Here is a 22,173-nt window from a genome sequence, read left to right on the forward strand (position 1 = left end):
CATTTTAAAAGCAGAACTGAATAAAATGCCAGTCGTCATCCAGAGCAAGCAGCTAGCGGATTTACAGATAAGGGGGACAGGGCTTGTAGCATGGGAAATCTCACCCTTGTCTCCTGGGAAACCAGTTTAGCCTTAGTTTGTGGTCAGCTATTTGCCCCTCCGTCAAATGTTCCCTAGTGAGATGCATGAATGCTCGTGCGCTACAGATGATCAAATAAAACAAGAATCAAGGCTACCACAAAACTCTAATGTAATGTGATACTTATCTTTCTTAATCCCTGCAGGAAATATTTTGCTTGTGCTTTTCCACGAGTAGTTCGGAAGTCAGGGTCAGCTACCAAACAGTGAATAGTGAAGCTGACAGAGCTTGGATATGTTGTTCAAGGGCACTTCAGCAGTAGCTTGAACCAGGCTCCTCGTTTAAAAGTAGGGTTCCTTATTCCACCACCCAACTATATCCTGTTGTTATCATACCTGTCAATGTATTCTACACATACCCTCTTCAAGTCAACAGTAGTAAAGGAGACCTTTCTTTCGTTTCTGTGCAGAAGTTTGGTTTCTGTGACTTATAAGTACTTGGTTATTGCACTTTCTGGTGTATTTGCCTTGATTTTCTGGTGTTACAATATACAGAAACAGTTTTGCTGTTTGTGTGACCAAGCCTGAATTTATGACTTCTATGGCACCTCCATATCCTGTCTCATTATGCCAAAAGTGGAAGAATAAATTCTTACTCTTGTCCTGGCTAAAAATATAGCTCCCTGGTGGCTGACATGCAGCACAACCTGCAACCTCAGTATATAGCCTGCTCAATATAGGCTGAGGGAAGCATTTTCATCCCCACAGGTTGCCACCAGCCTTTCATGAATGGAACTGACGTCAGAGCCTTTCATCACAGCTCTCACTTGTTGAAACCCCATGTTGGGCACACTGAACACACTCTATTGTACACTGCTATTCTGGACAGGATATCTGAGCTAATTCTGTTTGCTTACAGTCGAATACTGAAAGGCATGTATGCTTTGTGCAAAGGCTCTGATCAAATCAGATGGTACTCCTTATTTATTGGCGTTCATGTGTCCAATTAGAAGTCCATTATCATCTTGATTCCCCTGGTGAGGCTTAAATTAATTAGTAAATCATTTTTTTCTTTCTTAGTGTTTGTGTTGGAACATATTACTTGATTAAGTCAAAGCCACGTGTTGAACTGTGTGTTTGAATATGCAACACAGACCTGTCGGGCCCTCAAGTATGTCCAGTGTTGAGTGGCGCGTCTTCTATTTTTATTGGAGCCATAAGCTACTTACAATGTCTGTTATGACAGTACAGGTTAGCCTGATATTATCCAGCCTGTTGACCAACTGTATCAGCCTCTTGACTGATATGAGTATTAGTTTTTGTCCAAATTTACTTACAGCAGCAGGAAAAGTTTCACTACTGCTTTAGAAAGTATAGAATCTGCCAAAAAATACAATCTAGCAGAATTGGCTACGATTTCACAGCAAAGTATATATACAAAGCTTTTTATGATAACTTAGTATCAAAGTAAATGTATTTTTAGTTCCAAGCCCTCATAACAAAAATGGGACCAAAACAGGATTAGTTGTGGGAACAAAACCACATTACCCTCAAACCACCAAGACCTGCAGCTGCCTACAAAATAATTCCAGGAGAAACACTATATTGATGGCAGAAAATCTATTCTTGCAGTTAATATGAAATCGTAGCCAAGGCCTTTATTTTTCTCGTCCTCTCACAAAGTCATGCAGCTGCATGTGCGAGAGTGTGTTTTTTTTTTTTCTATGTGCTGGTATGAAGAGACCAGGGCCTGCCACAATACTCTCCTTGTGTTCTGTAGGCAAGAGGAGCCTGGCTTAGCTCCTGTCACACAGTTGCTCACGGCACTTGTCCTGTCATTTGGACTGACTTCCTCGACCTGTCTGCTGATTCTCAGACTTTCCTGTAGCTTATCTGCTCTGTGGAATGTCTTCAGTGAAGCTTCTCCTACCAAATACACAGTCTGAATCTTGCTATCCAAAACTCAATGAGTTCTTTCTTGTATGCATGCATGTATGTATATGTGTATGTATGTATATTTTACACAATACCATGATATTTTGAGATGTTTTCAGTGTATGGTGTTGGTTTTCCTGACCTGCTTTTTTTGTGCTCGTTTGAACCCACATTAAGAGGGTTCTGGGGAAATGCATTCCTTTGCTTCATTGGCAACAGATGTAGGGGAGAACTTTTTTTTTTTTCTTCTTTGAGCTGAACCTTTTGGAGTGTCTAAAAACAGTGCGGTGTGGACGGTAGGGCAGCTGTTTTGCCCATGGAGGCTGAAATAGACTTCATGAGAGAGCTAATATCGGGCCTGTGGCTGCAGTGTCAAAGGGCCTGTGTTTGCTTCACAGTGGCAGATGGATAAGGAGCTGTCAGCATGGGTAACAGCTGCCCCATCCACCGCTATTAAGCTACCTAGCTGTGATGTGACCGTCGCACAAATATGGCTAGAGATCCAAAAGTAACTGCCATTGGTATAATGGGTGGGATTGTGACCATCGGGTTGACTGGTTTATTTTGTCAAATCTGCTGGGAAATGTGTGTGTGTGTGTGTGTGGGGGGAAAGTGAATAAAATAAAAGGCAAATGCTTCTCAACAGCTGGTGTGAAGGTGCCTTTGAGCAATGGGACTTAATATGCTCGAGTGGAGCTGCTCAGTGGCCACTGGTAGAAGAATGCAGATGTACGGGCACCATCCCAGGTGTAAATATGTTTCCCGTAATGACAGCAAAGTAGGTTGTTGTGGTGAAGTTGTATGCACACTTCGTGTGGTTTCTCTGAAAAATAACAACAACATTCAGAGTCGATTTTTGGGGGGTTATTTACTGATTTACTTAAGTGAAAACAACAAAAAGCTTCTTGTTGCTAGAATGCTACCACTTGCCCCCAAATGCCCCCATGAGGTTTGCACAGACCGGTAAATCATACGTGGTCCTATGATTTACTACATACCCCTACCCAATGGCATACTTGATTTGATGTTTTTGTTACTGGCGACAGGCAGCTTACTCCAGGAAACCTTAACCCCCTTCCTATGGAAGCAGAGCAGCTGACATGCACGGTGAGTGGAGAAGTAGCGCTAACATTAGCCCGAAGCAGCCCCTGCTGGAGGAAGGACAATAAAGTGGGCTGGCACAACTCCAGTGCATCCGGAGGGACTCTCCTATCACATGTGTTTGTTTGGGTGCAATCTCTAATACAGTGTGCCCTGCAACAAGAGGCTGGCAGCCAATGGAGTTACCTGAGAAGCCAGCAGGCCTCATTAATATTGATGCCATGTCTGCCTCTCTTGGGATAACCTCTGCTTACTGAGTTTTGTAGCCAGGAAGGAAATGTAGACCACTAACACTCTCTAATAACATTACATAGGTAATTTATATCTGCCTGGAACAACCATGTAACAAAGCAAGTAGCCCACAATTTTCTTCCTAAACAATTTGGGGTTTGTTGTTCAGGCTGAATGGACTGTGACTCACTGCACTTAATCAGTTCCTACTTTTGTTATTCACTCTGAGGAGCGTGGAGTCATAAACTACATCAAACCAAGATGAGGTTTTCACTCTCAGGAAAGTCATAAGCCACAGAACTAGTTGAAGCCACATGCCATGACTTAATACAATACAATGTGCTAATATCATACAGTATATATTATATGCAAATCTACATAGTATAGTACAGTTTTTATATTTAATACACAAAAAATCTGTGTGATTTAGCATTTTACCGTCAGGGAATGAGAAAAGACATGACCATATGTCAAACTGTGACTGTGGATTACCACTGCTAATTAAACCTAACAAAAAAGCTAAATGTTTTCTCAAAGATGAAATATTTAACTTTTGGTCTTCCAAACCATCTTCCTAAAGCTGTCTCCAGCTGTGAGCAGGTTCTCCGTGTCATTCTGCGTTGCATTTGACAATGTACAGGTATGAAATAAAAATGTGACATCCCAAGTTGATTTGCAGGGCCACCAGGACAAACAAAATTATTATTAAATGAAATATACAAATTCAATGAAAGTTTTGTTACCTATGGTGGCCTCGCTGACCTGTTTTAATCTTCTTCCAAACAACTTGATGCACATACTGTATTTCTGTACTCTTCCCTGTTATTTAGCCCAACAGTATGAAAGTGTGAGAACTAGGGTGGTTAGCCCCAGGCTAGCTAAGCTCAGGTTTCCTGTTTACCTCGCAGAAGCTATTATCCTTTTAACTGTGTCAGCTAGCAGCATTGTGAGGCACCTGGCAGGTTCTCACTGTGGCTGTAATCCCTGGGATTTAGAGGTCTGCTGCAGTCTGCACTGTTGCACTAGTTAGCTGCTCTCAAACTGCCACTGAGTAACAAGTAAACAGTTTGCACCCGGCAAGTGCTTCTTAAAGGAAACCTCCACCCTGAAAGAGCTGACAATGTACTGTACCTTGAATTTATCTGCCCAGTTTGTTGGTTGATGGTGTATTTTTGTGCACAGTGCTGAAAACCTTTTTTTGTGTTTCTTTTAATACTCTTGAGTGTAGCTAAAAGGCTGAGAAGTGATGGTGGAAAACTGGCCAAATGGCAGGTCTGTGGTGTGATATTCCACTGAGGAATTTACAGTACAGCAACAGTGAGATTTGATAGCAGATTAAGTTATTATTTGTAATTGGTTACATAGGAAAACACAAAGGTATGAATCAGTATGGCCTGGTGTGACTAGATGAATGTAACTGATAGTGGAAACACTGAATTTTATATTGACTTTGAGAAAGAACTGTATTTAATGTGGATCTGTCAAGTCATGGCTGATAGCTAATCCACTTAACAAGGTCTGTATTGGTTGTGAATCGGATCGGTGGCATATTGGATGCCTAAAGGACCCCAAAAATCTTGAAAAAATGTTTACCACAGTAAGCCGCAAACCAACCTCTGATGTGAAACAAGTAACACTGGCAGAACAAGTGTTGTTGCAGGGCCCATGAGCCAGATAAAATCCCATTGGCTCTATTGTAAGTGTGCATGCGTGTGTCTGTAAGTAGATAACCCTCTGTGCAACTTCTTTAAATAATAACTTAGATATTAACAACTTGCCTGTAGTGTAACGGTTAAAAAATGGGAAGCACATCTCTTGTCCCTTCATGAGGAGGTCACTAGTTTCCCTTGGCTCTGTCTTTCCACTTTACAGCCAGGGACAGATGAGGGTGGGCTGATTTTTGCCGGGCGTACCCCTCTGTTTGTGAAAGGAAGTGAGGTTTGAAGGTCAGGAGAATGTTGGCGGGATGCATAATGGAAGCTACGCATGTAAGGCCACTACGCAGCTGCTTAGCGTACAATGACAGCAGGCTGGGTGGTGTTATCTAGTCTGGGACGGTAAAATTTTTCCACAAGTTGCTTTTCCTGACTCATCCCAAAACACAGAAGCTTTCAGCATGGTGCTACAAGATAACAGAGTCTGAATGTTCCACAGAATGATAGCCATGCTGTGGGAGCTTCGTATCTAACAGATTAGTCTGTCACGTTGATGTTTGGTGTCCCGTTGAGTGTAATATCATCAGGAGTGTGTCTGCATCCACTTCAGTGCCACTAGGGGTCTGCATAGTAAAGGAACAGGTTTAGTGATGGACTGTTTTCTTTGAAAGCTACACCGACTAGCCTAAAGTGTAACACAAACTCAGAATATTGAATCCAGTTTCTCCTCCAAATTTATTTATTTTTCCTCAGATGAACAAAAGTTATTATAGACCTGTTTTTTGCCTTTTCCAATATATGTTTCTTTTGGATGGATGGAAATGGGGAAAAAAGACAAACAAATCACTTTCTGACAACGATTTAAGGTTGTTTTTTAGAAGTTCCTGTCAGCTTTATTGACACAGGCAGGTTTTTTTTTTGTAGCATTTTGCATTTTATATTTTAGTGATTGCAGATCAGTAGTAACATTTTTTTTCCTTGTCAGAAATGTCCCTAATTGTCTTCAGTCTTAAACGTGTCTTTCTGAAATTTGCAGTCATCAGCTGACCTTTGGCTGTCTTTGAGTTAGATTACTTGTAGTAAGAGATTTGAGGCCAAATTCCCCTTGATCTTGACAATGTAAAATATTATATTCATAATCAAGTGAAAACGCCAAAGGGAGAAGGGCAAGTCATAATGCGTTGGTACTGAATGAAAGTATTGTGACTCCTACTATGTGTAGTTAAACAGACCCTGCAGTGTCTTCCAACAATGGCTTCTTGCAGGAATTTCTCTCTGCAGCTGTGTTCTGCAAAACCAGACACTGCCAGAGAATCTTTTCAGAGACGCTCTGTGTGAGGTATGGTGTAATCGTCTAGAAATGTACAACTTTTATCCACAGCTCTTTACCAAACTGTAATATAATATTACCACCAAGTTGAGAGAAATGTGGCTAAATATCATCTCTTCCAATCAGAGCAGGAAAATAACATGTTTTTGTCACTATAACAGTTGATACATCCCAAACTATTATGGACGTCACAATTTTTAGCTGGGGTTTGATATTAACGCTATTGATGTATCTACAACTGAACAAAACTAAAACAAGTTATTGTGTAGCATGCACTTTCTAACCATTAAGTTGGTGTGCTCAACTGCACAAGTTGTAACGCTAAACAGCATTGATCGTGACAAGTATAATAATTTGATATGGAATAAAACGGGAATAAAGTCTGTTAGATATAAGTCACTTTAAAGATTGTCTCCTTTTTTAGATAGTTACTTTACAAATGTTACCTTAAATGTTGTTGAACAACTTTTTATTCCTGAGGGAAAATGGAACCAAGAAAATCATGTAGTACTAGTTGTTGTCTGTTAATTGAATTTAAAATGTGAAATGCAGAATGTGAGGTGGTGAACACTGTAATAAAATATTAAGAGCCGTTTCATCCTTAAGGGCTTTTAAGTAAAACAAACAGAAGGACAAAATAGACTACACCTGCGAAATAGTAGATTTGAAGGGGACATGTTTGAGACTTCTCAAAACCATGTAGATGTAACAATTACTGTACAAAAAGTAGCTTGAGTTTGTTACTGAGTGGGTTGGCCTTGGTGCAGCATGTTACATGTACATGGAAGTCAAGGCTCTGTTACAAAAATTGTGAAATCTTGTCTTGCATTTTTTTCCCCTGCTACATACGTATCTGCTCTGTAAATCACTTGTCCTGTGTTTTCCTTTTGAGAAATAATCTGAAACTAATAGGGAGAAATTAAAATTTTATATTTTTTGTTTCATGATGGCGCCCCCTAGTTTTGAATTAATTCGACGAAATACTGTTTAGTATCCGTCTACATAGATGGAGACTTTATTTCGATACAGCCAGTCAAATCTTACATAAAGTAGTAACGTCAGTGTTCTGTCATAGGCAGAGCAGACGTCACACTGAGCCTAACTTTACTTACAAACATGAACACACGTCTTGTCTTGCACCTTAGCATGTTGAACGAGCGGCCAAACAAACAAACGTTCACTGGGGAAAAGTGCACTGCTAACGTTGGTTTGCAGGCTAAATAGCTAATTAGCTGCTCAGCTACAGCACATTAAACAGCATGTAACCTGCAAATGTCACTTGGGTCCGGTTAGACAACCCGCTGCCTTCTGCCCATGACATGTAGGCTACAGTGCAAGTTTGTTTACATTGTCTCTTGGTGTGTAGCCTACCTGCTGCTGTCAATCAAACGCAGACACGCCCCTCCAGCTGGCTGAGATGAAAAGGAGCATTTCTGATATTTCCCCAAAGACTTGTTTCTTCTTTTAATAACCCCCCCCCTTAACAATACATTTAAAAAACAGACATTATTTTTTACTACAAAAAGGGATAAATGAGATTTCAGTTGGATTTTAACTTTGCAGCTGCACTCACTTGGTGAAATTTTCTAATTTAATGATTTCAAAATGGAATAGTAAAGATTTTCTGGCAGCCAGATAGGTTGTGACTGCACACCACAAATCAGCCCTAAGAAAAGGGCATTTCAGGCCAATGGTCAGCCACTATAGATCAACACAAAGTTTGACTACACTCAGAAATGTGATGACTCAAGCTCCAACATGTTGGCCTTGTGTTCTTAAGGGGTATAATAAGTCAGAAATAAGACTGAAGCTATTATTGAATCCACGATGCACGTTATCTGACAAAATAATTGTGAACTTTCTCACTTCTGCTTTCAATGTAATCAGCCAATGAGGTTTTTATACTAGAATATACCTACTATTTTCATATATATTATTTGACAATTTATATTTGTGTTCATGTCACTCTACGTAACATTCAGGCTTGTCATTAAAACCTTAATAAAAAACCTTACATACCGTATTAATATTTTAATCAAAATGCTACAAGTCAAGTAGTTATTGGTCATGTTTTGAATTGCAGTTTGTTTTGGGGTGTAACAGTAAAGCAGTTGAAAAGAAGCTCATCCTTCCTCCTGGGCATGATGTTAACCCTCTCTTCTGTGTCTCTGCCCTTTCCTCCCTTAGGAAATGACCTAGAGGCCTTACAGATACATCTGTGCTCTTGTCGCTCTAATCTGCATCCGCGGAGAACAGCGAGATCTGGAAGCACACTTGTTTCCGCGGTGAGTAATATCTACCTCAGCCAGCAGACAGGGGAGAAACCAGGAAGCTGCTGGAGACTTCAGACAGGCAGACAGAGCTATCAGCTGGCCACTTGCTCACTGCCTGCAGAGTCCTGCTTTGTGAAGAGGATTTGAGACGGACTGGATCTGTCTGCCCTTCGCCTCCCACAGCTCCTCCACCAGCCAGTGCACAAGAAGACCTGAAACCACATCCTCTGATTCCAGCATTTATTTACCTTTATATTTTTTTTATTCCTCATTTTTCCTCCGTGCTGTTGACCAGTGTCTCATTTTGCTTTGATTCATTTTTCACTTGCTCTCAGCTTTTAAAAGGATTTTCTACTTTTATTAGTGCAGGCTGGTATAGGTTTATATATGTACATACATATGTGTATATACTCTATATACTGAATGAAGAAGATTTTTTTTTCCCATTCTGAAGGAAAGTTAAATGCACTTTAAAACTTGACTGTAGTATCACTTTAAGTAAATTAAGGAGTGTTTTTGACTTTTCCTCCCCTATTATGATAGTTTTGTTTGAAGCTGGAAACAGAGAATCTGGAGGTGTGTCTGTGCTGTTTTTTAAGCTGGGCCTGACGTATCTGCAGCAGGGCTGCATGTAAGCATTTCACTCAGCCTGCCAGTCTTTTTGATCGCCCTCCGACCTCACCCAAGTCTGTGCTGCCTCTCTACAAGGCACACTGAGATGAGCCTCTGGCAGGTGGAATCCTTGAGCTGTCTTTTTACATAACTTGAACAGTTTTAGGACCGTTGGGTTTGGTGTTTTTGTAAAAAGGACAAGAGCACTTTGCGGGGAAAGACAAACTTAAAAACAGCAGCTTCTGGTGCTGTTGCACCACTTATGTATTGTTGTAGTGCGCAGGAAAGTAAAATGGACTACAAGCGTCGCTTTTTGCTCGGCGGGTCCAAGCAGAAAGTGCAACAGCACCAGCAGTACCAGATGCCTGAGCTGAGCCGGACCTTGAGTGCCTCCCTGGCCTCCTCTTGCTCGGCCTCTTCGCCCATGGGCACCGGGGTGGGCATGCCTGGCAGCTGCCACCCACCTCCTTCTGGCACCACAACCGCAGTTGCAGACATCCAGCAAGGCATCTCCAAATATTTGGATGCCCTCAACGTGTTCTGCCGGGCCAGCGCCTTCCTCACAGACCTGTTCAGCAGTGTGTTCAGGAACTCTCACTATTCCAAAGCAGCTATGCAACTGAAGGACGTGCAGGAACACGTCATGGAGGCGGCCAGCAGGCTGACTGCAGCAATAAAGCCTGAGATCGCCAAGATGCTGATGGAGCTGAGCGCCGGGGCAGCCAACTTCAAAGACCAGAACGACTTCAGCCTGCAGGATGTTGAGGTAGGTGCTCAGACAGAATCACACACACCATCTTATTATAACCACTTGTTGAACTCGTTTATATACTGGAGTATGTCTTATTTAGCCTGACCTCGCCAGACCTGGAACTCCTCAGTTAATTTTTGATTTCCAAGGGGGGTGTTATCAACCGGCGCATACCATAATGCCTCTGGACGCAATTGGAAAGACCTACAACCAATCAGAGCAATTCTGAGCTGCAAGGCAGTGATTCCCAATTTGGTCGCTTCCCTGATCTGTTCCTCCATGAGAGCGACCAATGGAGAAACAACAATAGCCACTGGGTTTTCAGTGTGCCCCATCTTTTTGGCGGCCAGCAGGTCCAGCTGGTAAATCAAACTTTTACCAAATCCTTTATCAAACCCGCCCCATATTAGATAGACGGTTGTGATTGGCCCGACCCGTGCCAGGTCAGCTGGAAATCATATAAGACATAGCTTGGGGACCAGACGCATCTGCCAGAGCAAATAAAACATGAGCTCGCAGATTCGTCAGGTTCCCAAGCTATGTCAAATTGTGTTGACTTATGTAAAATGACTCTCTCATGTCTGCCACTAAACAAACAAATGATTGATGTTCAAGTTGCTCTTCTGGAAAGAATTAGTTAAGTTCACAACCTGAGGCCCTATAGTTAAGTATGACATACTTTATCATATTAATTTACTCATGACTCGTCTTCTAGCAGTAGTGCTAAGATGCTTAGCTGCACTTTGTCAGAAGGCTGGCTCCATGAATCTGTGTTTCCTGGCTCAAATAGGATTCTCACACCCAGTGTTAAGCTGGTGTCAGGATCTGAGGGTGAGGTGTGAAAAACACTGAGGATGTGAGAAGAAAAGTCATCTTTTGTCACACCATCTTTCCACAGCACCGACTTAGCTGATGTGTAAAATGCGAAACATTGTAGCTGAGGTGTTTTTTTTCATGTGAGTTTAATAGAGGATTTAGAGACTGATGCACTAAATAACCAAAAGGCTCAGCTGTGATGTAGGAATTGTTCTTTTGTATGTCTCTCTCTCCTTTACACTGTTGTTGTTGTCCATTTGTCTTTTGTCACACCTGATTTAAGTTTCAGCTTTCCTTAAAAGTGACAGAGGGAAATACACACACACACACACACACACACACACACACACACACCCACTTGTGTCTGACCACTAATTCCAGACTGGTTAATCTGGTTGTCGCCATTGACACAAGAACCAGGTCACAATGATTTCAAAAATTAGACTGAACAGGTGCTCTTGCTTTGAGAAGTAATAATCATGAATTGGTAATTGTGATGGAAAATCTCAATTACAGTATTTATCAGAGTAATTCCAATTGGCAATTTTTCTGTAATTGTGCTTCCCTAAGCGACATGTGGTACCATCAGCATCAGGTAGCTGCATTTTCAGCTGTACACCATGCCCACCCATCCTTCCATATGATTACTACATCTGCTTATTTATCCTCCATGTAATAAACAGTTGTGAGCCTGTGGAACTCCCTGTGTGGCTATCCACCCCCTATCCCACAGATTAGGAGAAGACGTCTTTAGCTGTTGTCTTGTGGCAGCAAATAGAGACTTACAATTAACTGAATATAATCACATTGAGTTCAGTAGTTACTGGGATTTTAATTCAGTAGTAACATTTGAAAGAAGGAAAAAGTTCAAAAAGCAGAGACAAAAAAAATCAAATGGAAGCCAAATGAATATGGAAGTGTATAGTGCAAGATGTGAAGACAAAGCAAACAAAATCCACAACAGCTCCAGACTGACTTGTGCTCTTCGAGTCCAGACTGTGAACAGCTAGCTAGTTAGCAGCTAACTTTACGAGTGTTTTTTGTTTTTTTTTCCACTGTGGTGGGAAAAAAATCACAAGAGAATGCGATCAATCATCTGATCGCTCTGGTTACTCTACCCGTGGTTCCAGCTCTGCAGCTTCACAACATTTTTGGGAGACCTCCCGGTTTTAGGCTATTTTAATTGACTTTAGCCTTATTCGAAGCTGCTAAGTAGCTAGCTGTTCACAGTCTGGAGCAACTCCGCTGTGAAGAGTACAAGAAGACGCCGTAGCACCGTTACATAAACAGGGACATCAAACACAACGCACAGCCGTCCAGTAACACTGGACACACTTTATGGCTGACTAAAGTTATGTAAGGGAAAGGCTCACTTTCACAACAACACCTCAAGGCCACCTTCCTTCAGGGGGAGGATCGGACTGGTATCGTAGGTGCAGTTGAGCTGTGGGTGTGCTAACCAGAGGTGGAAGAAGTATTCAGGTCCATTACACAAGCAAAAGTACTAATACCAACCCCACTATGAAAATACTCCACTACAAGTAAAAGTTCTGCAAGTACTCATAGTGCAGTAAAATGGTCCTTGTCAATAACTATTATATATGATGTTTCTGGGTTAATATTACTAAAGCATTAATATGTATGTTGCATTTTACTGCTGTAGATGATTATGGTTGAGCTAATTTTAACTGCTTTACATACTGTTGGGTAGTTTAATCTACAGCAGTGCATCATATTCTACAAGATCATCATATGTTTGCACTATTGCAATTTACGGTATGTTATTTTAGAGAAAATGTGTATATCGAGATATATATCGTATATTGCGGCATAGCCTAAAAATATTGAGATTTTTTTTTTTTTATAAGCCATATCGCCCAGCCCTACATGTAAATATTGGCTGAACCAAGGCCACTTACACATTTTAACATGGGAAAGCTTCTCCTCCTCGGGCCTAAAATCTTAAACACTATCTTGCCTCGAGTTTGTTTGCTTGCTTGCATTCAGACTCCCCAGTTTTACTCACCTTGTCGATTTCCTCTTTGCTACACCGGTATTTCTCTATTTCACCTGTCAGTCTTCATATTTGCTACTTAGTGCAGAACTATGAATGCAATTAAAACTTTAGACAAAGAAAAATTCCCTTTTTTTTAATATCTGATTCTGTGGCACCTGTGACAGAACTGTATGTGTGCCTCAGGTGGCTCTGTATAGGTGAAACACTACAATATAAATCAGAAAAAATGGGTATTTCAGTGTTTCCAAAATCCTTAAGCATGTAGCAGGGAGTGGGTACATGGCTGCGGCCAAGACACTAGAGGGGCTGCAGGACCTCAGTGGATGTGGCTAAGCCCAAAACAGGAAACACTTTTGCACCACAGTCAGTAAATCTGACTCTCTGTGGTCTGGATATGCACAGATGAATATTAGAGGAAGCCCAAGTCTGTTAAAGTTTAGACCGCATGGCTTGGCAGTCACACTTGCTGTCTGGCCCCGGGCATAAAGGGTACATTTGTTAAAGCAGAGAAGGAAACACAATAATACTTTACTTTTACAATGGCCTTATTCGAGTGTGTTAGTTGTATTAACCTTTGAAAAAAAACTGCACATACACAATAATATTATTTGTAGAGTGAAGTATAATGTACCAGTTACACATGAAGAAAAAATAGTGGGGTTAAAATGCCACAGTAAGTGGGTTCTTTTAATCCCAAAAGATGTTTGTATTCATAGTACAGAACATGGTGACAGTAAAAGTAAATTGTTTTTACAGTTGTAGAGAGTCGTAAAATAAGTGCTGGACATGAAGTGTATCAACAGAAGAAAGTGAAAAATATCAGTTAAAGCTGATGAAGATGTGATCACGCGCACCTATAATGAACTTAATCTGCAACATGCTTTGATATTTGAGATTTTGCGATGAGTCATCCATGGCCTAGGTTTGTTTTCACTCAAATAGACCTTTGCTTTTTAATAAATATCTGCACTACTATGTTTTATTTTGGTTTAAGAAAGTTCTGTGCACGCACAGATAAAACTTGTTTAGACCTAGCTTGTAGTAATTACTGCTAATTCAGCCTGTCCCTTACAATGTGATGTATTTGTGTCTGTAAAAGGGATTTTCCTTTGTCTGCATGAGCTGAGGAATGTTGTTTGGCAGCTTGATGTATTATGAGGTCTTCAAAAAGCACCAAATGCATTTCTGAGTTTGGGGAGTTGTGGTATGTGAAGCTTTTCCCCCTTTGTTCCCTAGCTCACGTCCCCCCACAATTTTGTTTTTTTACCAAGAGCCCCCAAAAGTCCAGGTCAGTGCAGTCTGCAAAACAAACCACTTTTTATTTCCAAATCAGTGCCTGGCTCCCTGGCTGCTCAGAGTCACTCCGCTGCCAAATATGCATGAAAATGTCACGGTTTGTTTAGAGGCCATTTGCCGAGCTTGTAAGTTAAAACCACAGAGCAAGACCAGAGGCAGACAGAGAGGTCCCCATAACCAGAGAGACCTTCATGGCTGCTCTAGTCAGACAACTGCATAAGCTCTCCTAGCAAACCCCAGTGCACTTGAAAAATAACCCCTTGGTCTTAAGCTGTTAAGCACTGGCATTATAATTTTTTTTCTACAGTTGCTGGTTTCTTGATGAAATGTGGTCTTATCATATGAGGGCTTCATCTAATTGCAGTGAATCATATGTGTTTATTGTAGGAGTCATTTTCATTGGCTTTTTTGACTTGTGTATTGTGGAAAGAGACAAAAATATAGAGGAAGCTAATATTTTGAACACAGTTAAGACAATGGACAAGGGCAACAAAGTTAATGTCTTGGATTTCAACTTATGAGGTTTCTACCTCTCTGCTGCTGACCAACCTCATGAACATTTGTATAGCAGCCAACAACAGATACAGCAGATAACATTAGGCAACGATGAGCACAAAAACATCTGTACCAAAAGTACAAAAATGAAGTAACGATAGTTTGAGTAGGTCTAAAGTAAGACTAAACGCATGCGTGATTTGTAATGAAATATAGCGTAGGCTGCAGCTCACAGGTTGGTGTAATTTCTGGGTGCACTCCTGTTTTCAGTTCACACCAAAATGGGTACTCGGGTTTCAAATTACGCTGTGGAGTTTTTGCCAACTAGTAGTGCTATAGAGCACTGTTTTTACGAGTGGTTGGCGATGTGATACATTCCTGCCGATGGCTTCATGCGAATTCACCAATCGATAGTAGGTGGCAGTAACGTGCCAAGAAAAGCAGCAATGTGCTCGCAAAGGCACATGAAGAAAAAGATATAAACAATGCAAAATGTTTGACAAGGAAGGAAATGGGTTCAACACATTTGTTAGACCTCAAGGATACACACAGTGTGTTTTGGTGAGAAACAATGAATGTAAACATAACTTTTGTTTGTTTACAAGAAAACTCCACAGGGCACCTTTTTTTTTAAATATGTTTCTGCCCGATCATTCAGTCCTTTTAAAGAAGAGCCTCACTTTAACCAAACTAAGAGAACATTTTTTACACTTGCTCATTCAGCTGATGAGATCATATCGAGAATGACTTTAGAGTGCCAGTAAAATCTGCTTCAGTTTCTAATGTACCAGCATGTGCAAGTGACCAGTTCTGAATTCAGGGGTCAAGACAATTGTGACCTTCCTGTTTCCCTAAAGTAACTGTGTGAAAGGGAAGACGCTGAAAAAAATCAGCAAAATAAGAGGTAGTGAGCCATCGACATTAACCGGCCAAGGCAGGCTGCTTGTTTTTTCACAGATCAGATCGGTGCAACATGACATTACCATCTGGTTATTAGTAACAGCATCACACTCCCTTTCCCTAGAAGAGGTCTTGATCTCAGGAACACCACTCCTAGATTCATAGCGCACTCATAGTGCAGGTGTTCTCAGAAAATATAAGTATAAATGTTGATTGATTCATGATTCGCCTTGTTTGGGCCTAAGAGGGGCCCAACGTCGGCTTGGCTCCGCTGCACTCGTACTTCTCATATTTTCCATGACTGTGGGATACTGCACAGCCAATCACATGTGTTATCCATTATCTTGTGCTGTAGCTGTGGCCTCATTTCTTTCCCTCACTTGGTTATTGTAGACAACTTTGTAACACTTGAGTTGCATTGATCTCATTGTCAGCTTGTGTTCATGCTATTTTGTGGTCTTCATTAGGATACTCTACAGGTAATATCAGTTTGCATTATTTGGCTGAATGTATTGTGTCCAAGCTTCATTGTCAGGCTATATGTGTCTTCTGTTATCTATTATTTCTCTACTTTGCATACGCAATAAATCGCCTTTGACTGATTAAGTTCTGATTAGTTGCTCAACGTTAACAGCAGGAGCAGGAATTTCTCATCTTGTGCACACTGGATCTGGGCCTGTTTATCAAACCTCCAAGAGTAAGCTTGGAGTAGGTGGAGGAATATGCACCACATCATTCTATTTTATACATGGTAAGATGGGTCCGAGTTTAAGGATACAGACATGCATTTTACAGCTGTTTTTATTAGCCATGCCAGCGGCACGGCTCGGTCGGTCGGTTGGTCCACCACTTTGGTCCAGACTGAAATATCTCGACAACTATTAGATGGATTGGCATGAAATTTGCTACAGATATCCAATGTCCCTGGAGCATAAATTCTAATGACTTTGGTAATCTACCTATTTTTCCCAAGCAGGTTGACATTTTTGTTTTTTATTCAGCGATCTCGACAACTATTGGATGGATTGCTGTGAAATTTGGTCCAGACATTCGTGGTCCCCAGAGGATTATGTGTAGAAACTTTGATTCCCTGACCTTTCATCTGTTTGTCCAATATGTGGTTTATTAAGATAGTAAACATTATACCTGCTAGCACCATTGTTCCTAAATACAGCCTCACAGAGCTGTTAGTGTGGGTGTAGACTCTTAGTCTTGTTTCTTTCGAATCCAACACAAAACATTCTCATTTTAGTAGCATAATAAGGAATTGATGAAATAAAATCACATGATATTTTGACCTTATCACCCATCACTAGTCAGGATACTGACTCAGAATGTTTTTTCCCATCTTTCTTCATCTTTCCATCTTATTGCTTTCATTTTTCACATTACACACAATTGAGAAATTGTTTCTTTGCATATGCCTTCAAGTCACATACAGTAGATAGGGATAGCATTGGAGCAAGCAGGGTTTTTTTTTTTTTGTAAACATGCTGACAGGGACAAAGATATTGGCTTTTAATCCTGTGATGTTCTGGGTTTTGGGATGGGCTCTCTGACTTGCTATATCAGAACCCCTCAGAGTGTATTTTTGTGCTTATACGATGAAAATTTAACTAAAGAAAATTTCAATACACACAGTTGCAATGTGCAACAATGTGCTTTTCTAATAGCATTTTTAATCTGTTTACTTGGGTTATCTGGGATAATGGAGATATTCCTACCTTTCAAAGATTGACTCATCTGGTCAACAGGGCAGCAGAGATCTTAATGAAAAAGTTGTGTTTTAAAGACTTTTGGGGCATTTTACCTTTTTATTTGACAGTGAACAGAAGATAGTTGAAAGGAAATGAAAGAAGAGAGAAGTAGCTGTGTCCTGTTGTTCCTGTCTGCCATCAGAAAGTAGCAGCGCATTTCTGTCTTTACAACTCAGCCCCCCCTGAGATATTTTCAGCAGGTACCTGAAAAAGAAAACCCTGTGACCATGGTGGACCCTGTGGTGTCCCGTTTCCCTTATTTTGCTAACTGGACAACTAACAGCCTCTAAACCTGGACTGTTCTCTCACCAAACAAACATACACACTTGGACATTCAACTCAGTAGGTGTGGAGTTATGTATGTCACCCTGAAATATTTGTTTGTGTAAATATTTCAGCAGTGTTCAACAATAAAAACAATTGAAGAAACATTTAAATGTACTTGACTTGAGGAAATTACTACTCAATTTAAAGAAAGTTAAGAAATCAACAGAGCTACTGTGATAAGGAAGACAAATATGTGTGGGTAAAAATACTAACCTGTGATAAATATTGAATAAACTGACAAAGGCAAAGAAGAGAGATCCTTAAGAACCCTTTAGTAGCATCTTGGCAAGGATGGCGTTTCTCAAGTAGTTTCCTCCTTCCCCTGGAATGCTACTTTTTTTGTTTTTTTCCCCCCTAGATTTTTAGTTCAAAGGCAGCTTTGCTGTTATGGTATTTGCTGTGGCAAATAGTAGGGAAACAAGGTGGACATGTGTTGTCTAAAGAGGAGATGATTATATTTTAGGCTGTTGGATAAACCAGATTGTGGTTTAGTCAACTATCACGTTGGAGGATGACACTCTTCCAGGTGTCCTCAACTTCTTTTTCAGTTTGTTTTTAATTATTCATTTTATTAGCATGAAAAGGAGCAGCCTGAAGACAATCTGCTGATATAGCCTAGTTCATGTGATCTGGTGGCAAAAACAAATGTGATAGATGAGTCAACCTTTTAATGGTGTGACATTATTTTATGAAAATGTACGATGTTGTAAAAATAAGTATTTATATTAATATACTGTACCTCATTTACAAGGGAAATATCATGCTTAAACCACATAGCGTGCCTTGCAATAAAGTGTTTTTTAAAGTGAAGGATTATGTCTTTTACAAATTTACAGAACTAGGCATATACCACAACAACTGCACTTTTCATGTCAAGCCTCATGTTCTCTGTTCTTCAGGTGTGGAAAAGGGAACAATAACAAGCTCAAGGTACTTTTTGGAGTTCATGAGTTTTGTATTTTATTTTTAGTTTCTTAGTTGCTGGATCTTTTTGTTGAAGAGGCCTGAAAATGTACAAAATATCAGAGCTAGGGATAACTTGTTGGTGCGGTATTTTGAGGTCCTGTTAGAAAACAGTATTTTGTTGGTAAAGTATTACAAGAAGTTGGTTATTCGAGAAGTGTTAACCAATCGCTGAGGCATGTGGACATACGTGTTAGTTTCCTAGCCTGCGAGCATCCATGTTGTTTGGTGTCTCAAACATCCTGACTTAGGTACTCTAGCATGTTGATGATGGATGTCACTCAGAGATTACTGCTACAACATAAAACATTCTGTCATGTCTTTGCAGGTGCTTGGTCGGTGCTTCCTCACGGTGATGCAGGTCCATTTCCAGTTTCTATCACAGGCTTTGCAGAAGGTGCAGCCTGTGGCTCAGTCTTGCCTGGCAGAGGCTCTTGCCCAGGCCCAGGAGCGTTGCGCCAACGCCCGCTCCCAAAGCTCCGACCTCGGGCCTCTCACAGAGCTGGAGGAAGCCTCCCGCTCATGGAAAGGTGCAGCTCAGGTATGCAGCCACAGGGCGCCCCAGGACTCTTCTTGGTCTGGGCCTTGGAAATATGGGGTTTGTCTGTGTGAGGTGAAGCAGACTTGTTACACATTCCTGAGAAATGCCAGCCGTTTATGATTTCCAGCCTCAATTTCCTATTTCCTCTTTTTTTGGCTGCAGTTTGTCTGTGAACCTGCAATGTTATGTTCTGTGCCCCTCTAAACCCCAACCCATGTAAAGGAGCCAGTTTTGTAAGAGGACCTAACTAATCCCCAGGCTAATCAGTCCCAGTGGTCTATTTTGAGCTTTGTTGTATAAAGTGAGGCAGAGAGGAGAATAGTGGGTTGATTGATCTGTTAAGCCCTGGCATGCAGAGTGTTAGCCCTGGAGGGGACTAGGCCTGAATAGACCCTGGTAGAATGTGCTGGGGGGGCGTTTAGGCAGAGGGAAGCTGCCAGGATTCTTTTTCAGAAGCTACATGCATGCTTTTTATCGTCTACAAGTTTGTATTTCCCAGTGTTTAACATCTGTTTTATATATTTAAATTTTATTCTAAACTTTTATTATTTTGAGATTTTAGCAGTATTCAAAGAAAGTTTGGCTGTAAAACCTCCCACTATCCTTTAAAAAAAAAAAACACCCTTTAAGTTTTGTTCTGTACATCCTTATAAACCTATTATTATACCTATATCCTTATTAAGTAAAATTTTTAAAATGCTGGCCATCTAATTTTGCAGTACAATCCACTCATTCTCAAGTATTGCATTTCTCTGTGATATTGTGCTGTAGTAGTGTTGATGTTCCTGCTGTCGCTCTGACCCAGTACTCTGCTGTGCCCTCAGGCCATGGCGAGGCTGAGAGAGAGGGGCCGGGACGGCTGCCTGGCAGGCATCCAGGTTCAGCAGCTCTTCTGCTCCAACAACACCACCATCCCTGAGCACCAGCTGAAGGAGCTCAACATGAAGATTGACCATGCTTTACAGGCACAGTATCACCCTAAAAACCAGGGCAGGGACTACAGTTACTGTTATTCCAGTGGCTTTAGAATTAGAAATAATTTAGAAAAATCCTGAGATAAGTTTTAAGAATGAAATGGACGTCCACTTATGCACACAAAATAAACAATACATTTTTAGTATCACCTCCAATTACTGTACTTCTACTGTACTTTAATAAACAGAGTGGAACTAGATAGCATCATTAATGAAATTGCAGTGCCAGGGAAGAGTAGCATCAAATCCGATTTTATTCTTGGTGATGAAAGCAATGTTAGACTGATAGCCGGTCATGTTTTCTCTGTATCTCCAGGCCTACAAAGCAGCACTGGAAAGTCTGGGCCATAGTGAGTACGCACTGAAGGCTGGCTTTCATCTTAACCCCAAAGCTGTGGAGGCAGCCTTACAGGTGTGTTCACTCTCAAAAAGTCAGTAAAAACAAACAATTATTCTTTCATTGCTGTGTGTCTCCATCATGTGTCAATGTTTTTGTGTTTTGCACTATTGTGTATATGTTTACATGCTTGTGTGTGTATGTGTGTGTGTGCGCAGAGCTGCTGCAGTGAGGCGGAGGCCCAGCAGGCGGGCAGGATGCAGACCACCTCCCAGCCCATCCAGTGCGAGCTGCCCACCATCCCTGTACAGATCGGCTCACATTTCCTCAAAGGAGTGTCCTTCAACGAGTCAGCGTCTGAAAACCTCAAACTGAAAACAGTATGGTCCCTGGCTCGACTGGCCAGCTTCATACTACTTCTACTGGTTACCCACCTTGTTCTCCCAAAAAGTTAATGTTGCCCTGTCAATTACAAAAAAGGAAAGTGTCGACCATGTTTTTGTCACAATTTTGTCCTGTGTCGCTCTCAAACTCACCAACTTTTTCTGAGTCAGTAGTTTAAAGACATTATCACTGTTTGGAGTGTTAACCGCAGTAGATACGTGGACTAGTGAAAGCTCTAGTTGCTTTTTTTTTTTTTTTTTTTAGTGGCATCTGTTGTGTAACATTAGCAGACGCTGATGGCAGACTGCTTTGTTGATGGCCCACTGTGTTTTGTCTCCTCAGCACACAATGCTGCAGCTCATTAAGGAGGCGCTGGGCCAGAACGGAGTGACCCCCAGGGACGACTCTCCTGTCACTGAGGTCCTCAACCAAGTCTGCCCCTCCAGTTGGAGAGGAGCCTGCAAGACAGCTGTCCAGCTGCTGTTTGCCCAGGCTGGTCTGGTGAGTAGAGATGTTAAAGACCTGGGTTGCTACAGTAAAGCTGTAATCTTGTGATAACAGAGCATTCTCACATTTTTGTTCACATAGAAATATATTAATTTAAAATAGATTGCAACGCCTTTATACTAGCTGAATATAAATGGATGTCTCTATATTGAGTTACAGTTCACATTTTGGGCATTTAACCAGGACAACTTAACATAAACATAACATAAGCCACAACTGCTACAAGGATCTTGCCCACATTTTAAGTATTTGTTCAAAAAAAAAAAAGGAAGTAAAAGGATTTTTTTCTTTACTACAGATCATTCTCTTCCTTTCCACTTTGTTTTTTCCACTTTCAAAGAACAAATGTTCCTTGGAAAATGCACCAGAAATACTAGTAAAATATCTACTTTTATGTTTGTGCAAGATATGCTAAGCTAAACAGTTGTGTAGAAAGTTCTCTGCTGGATCCTCATTCAGTATTTTGTTCTTGTTGGCATCCATCACCACAGTGTAGTTGATTCTATGAAGAAGTGGAAAGGAGGTGGCATGCTGACGTGAACAGGCCTGTTGTACTTCACTGACACTTCTGCTTAAGTTACTGAATCCTCTTCTTTTGTTCGTCGGTGGGTTTGGAAACTTGCATCCCATTGTTTGTCAGATTTGTAATGGAGATGAGGAGATCTGTCTGCTTGCTTTGAGGCAACCAAGAGGTGTAAACAAACACCAGAGAGACACAAAAGGGAAGAAACATTCCTGCAGCATCTGGCTGAAGGATGGGCTAGCTTGGGCGGGTTTGCAAACAGTACGCCCCCCGTTGAAAAGGAGAGTCACGGGGAGGGATGGTCAGCGGCAGGACTCTCCTCAGAGTAACACCAGTATGTTTATGCTCCAGTGTTTATTTCCTCTGTGTG

At 41.1% G+C, this 22,173-nt stretch overlaps 1 protein-coding gene across 2 annotated transcripts in view; it reads left to right on the top strand.

The window, feature by feature from the left end:
* The window catches only part of LOC122864627 (granule associated Rac and RHOG effector protein 1-like), a 36,030-nt gene that overhangs the window by 3,714 nt on the left and 10,143 nt on the right, over positions 1–22,173 (top strand). For both annotated transcript variants that reach the window (XM_044172270.1, XM_044172179.1), the window contains exons 2-7: positions 8,518–9,981; positions 18,866–19,078; positions 19,903–20,043; positions 20,369–20,464; positions 20,608–20,769; positions 21,116–21,274. In XM_044172270.1, coding sequence (XP_044028205.1) covers positions 9,478–9,981; positions 18,866–19,078; positions 19,903–20,043; positions 20,369–20,464; positions 20,608–20,769; positions 21,116–21,274 — 1,275 coding nt within the window. In that variant the 5' untranslated portion in view covers positions 8,518–9,477. The remainder of the gene's footprint in view (positions 1–8,517; positions 9,982–18,865; positions 19,079–19,902; positions 20,044–20,368; positions 20,465–20,607; positions 20,770–21,115; positions 21,275–22,173) is intronic.

This window comes from Siniperca chuatsi, linkage group LG1 (genome assembly GCF_020085105.1).
Source record: "Siniperca chuatsi isolate FFG_IHB_CAS linkage group LG1, ASM2008510v1, whole genome shotgun sequence".
NCBI classification, from domain to species: Eukaryota; Metazoa; Chordata; class Actinopteri; order Centrarchiformes; family Sinipercidae; genus Siniperca; species Siniperca chuatsi.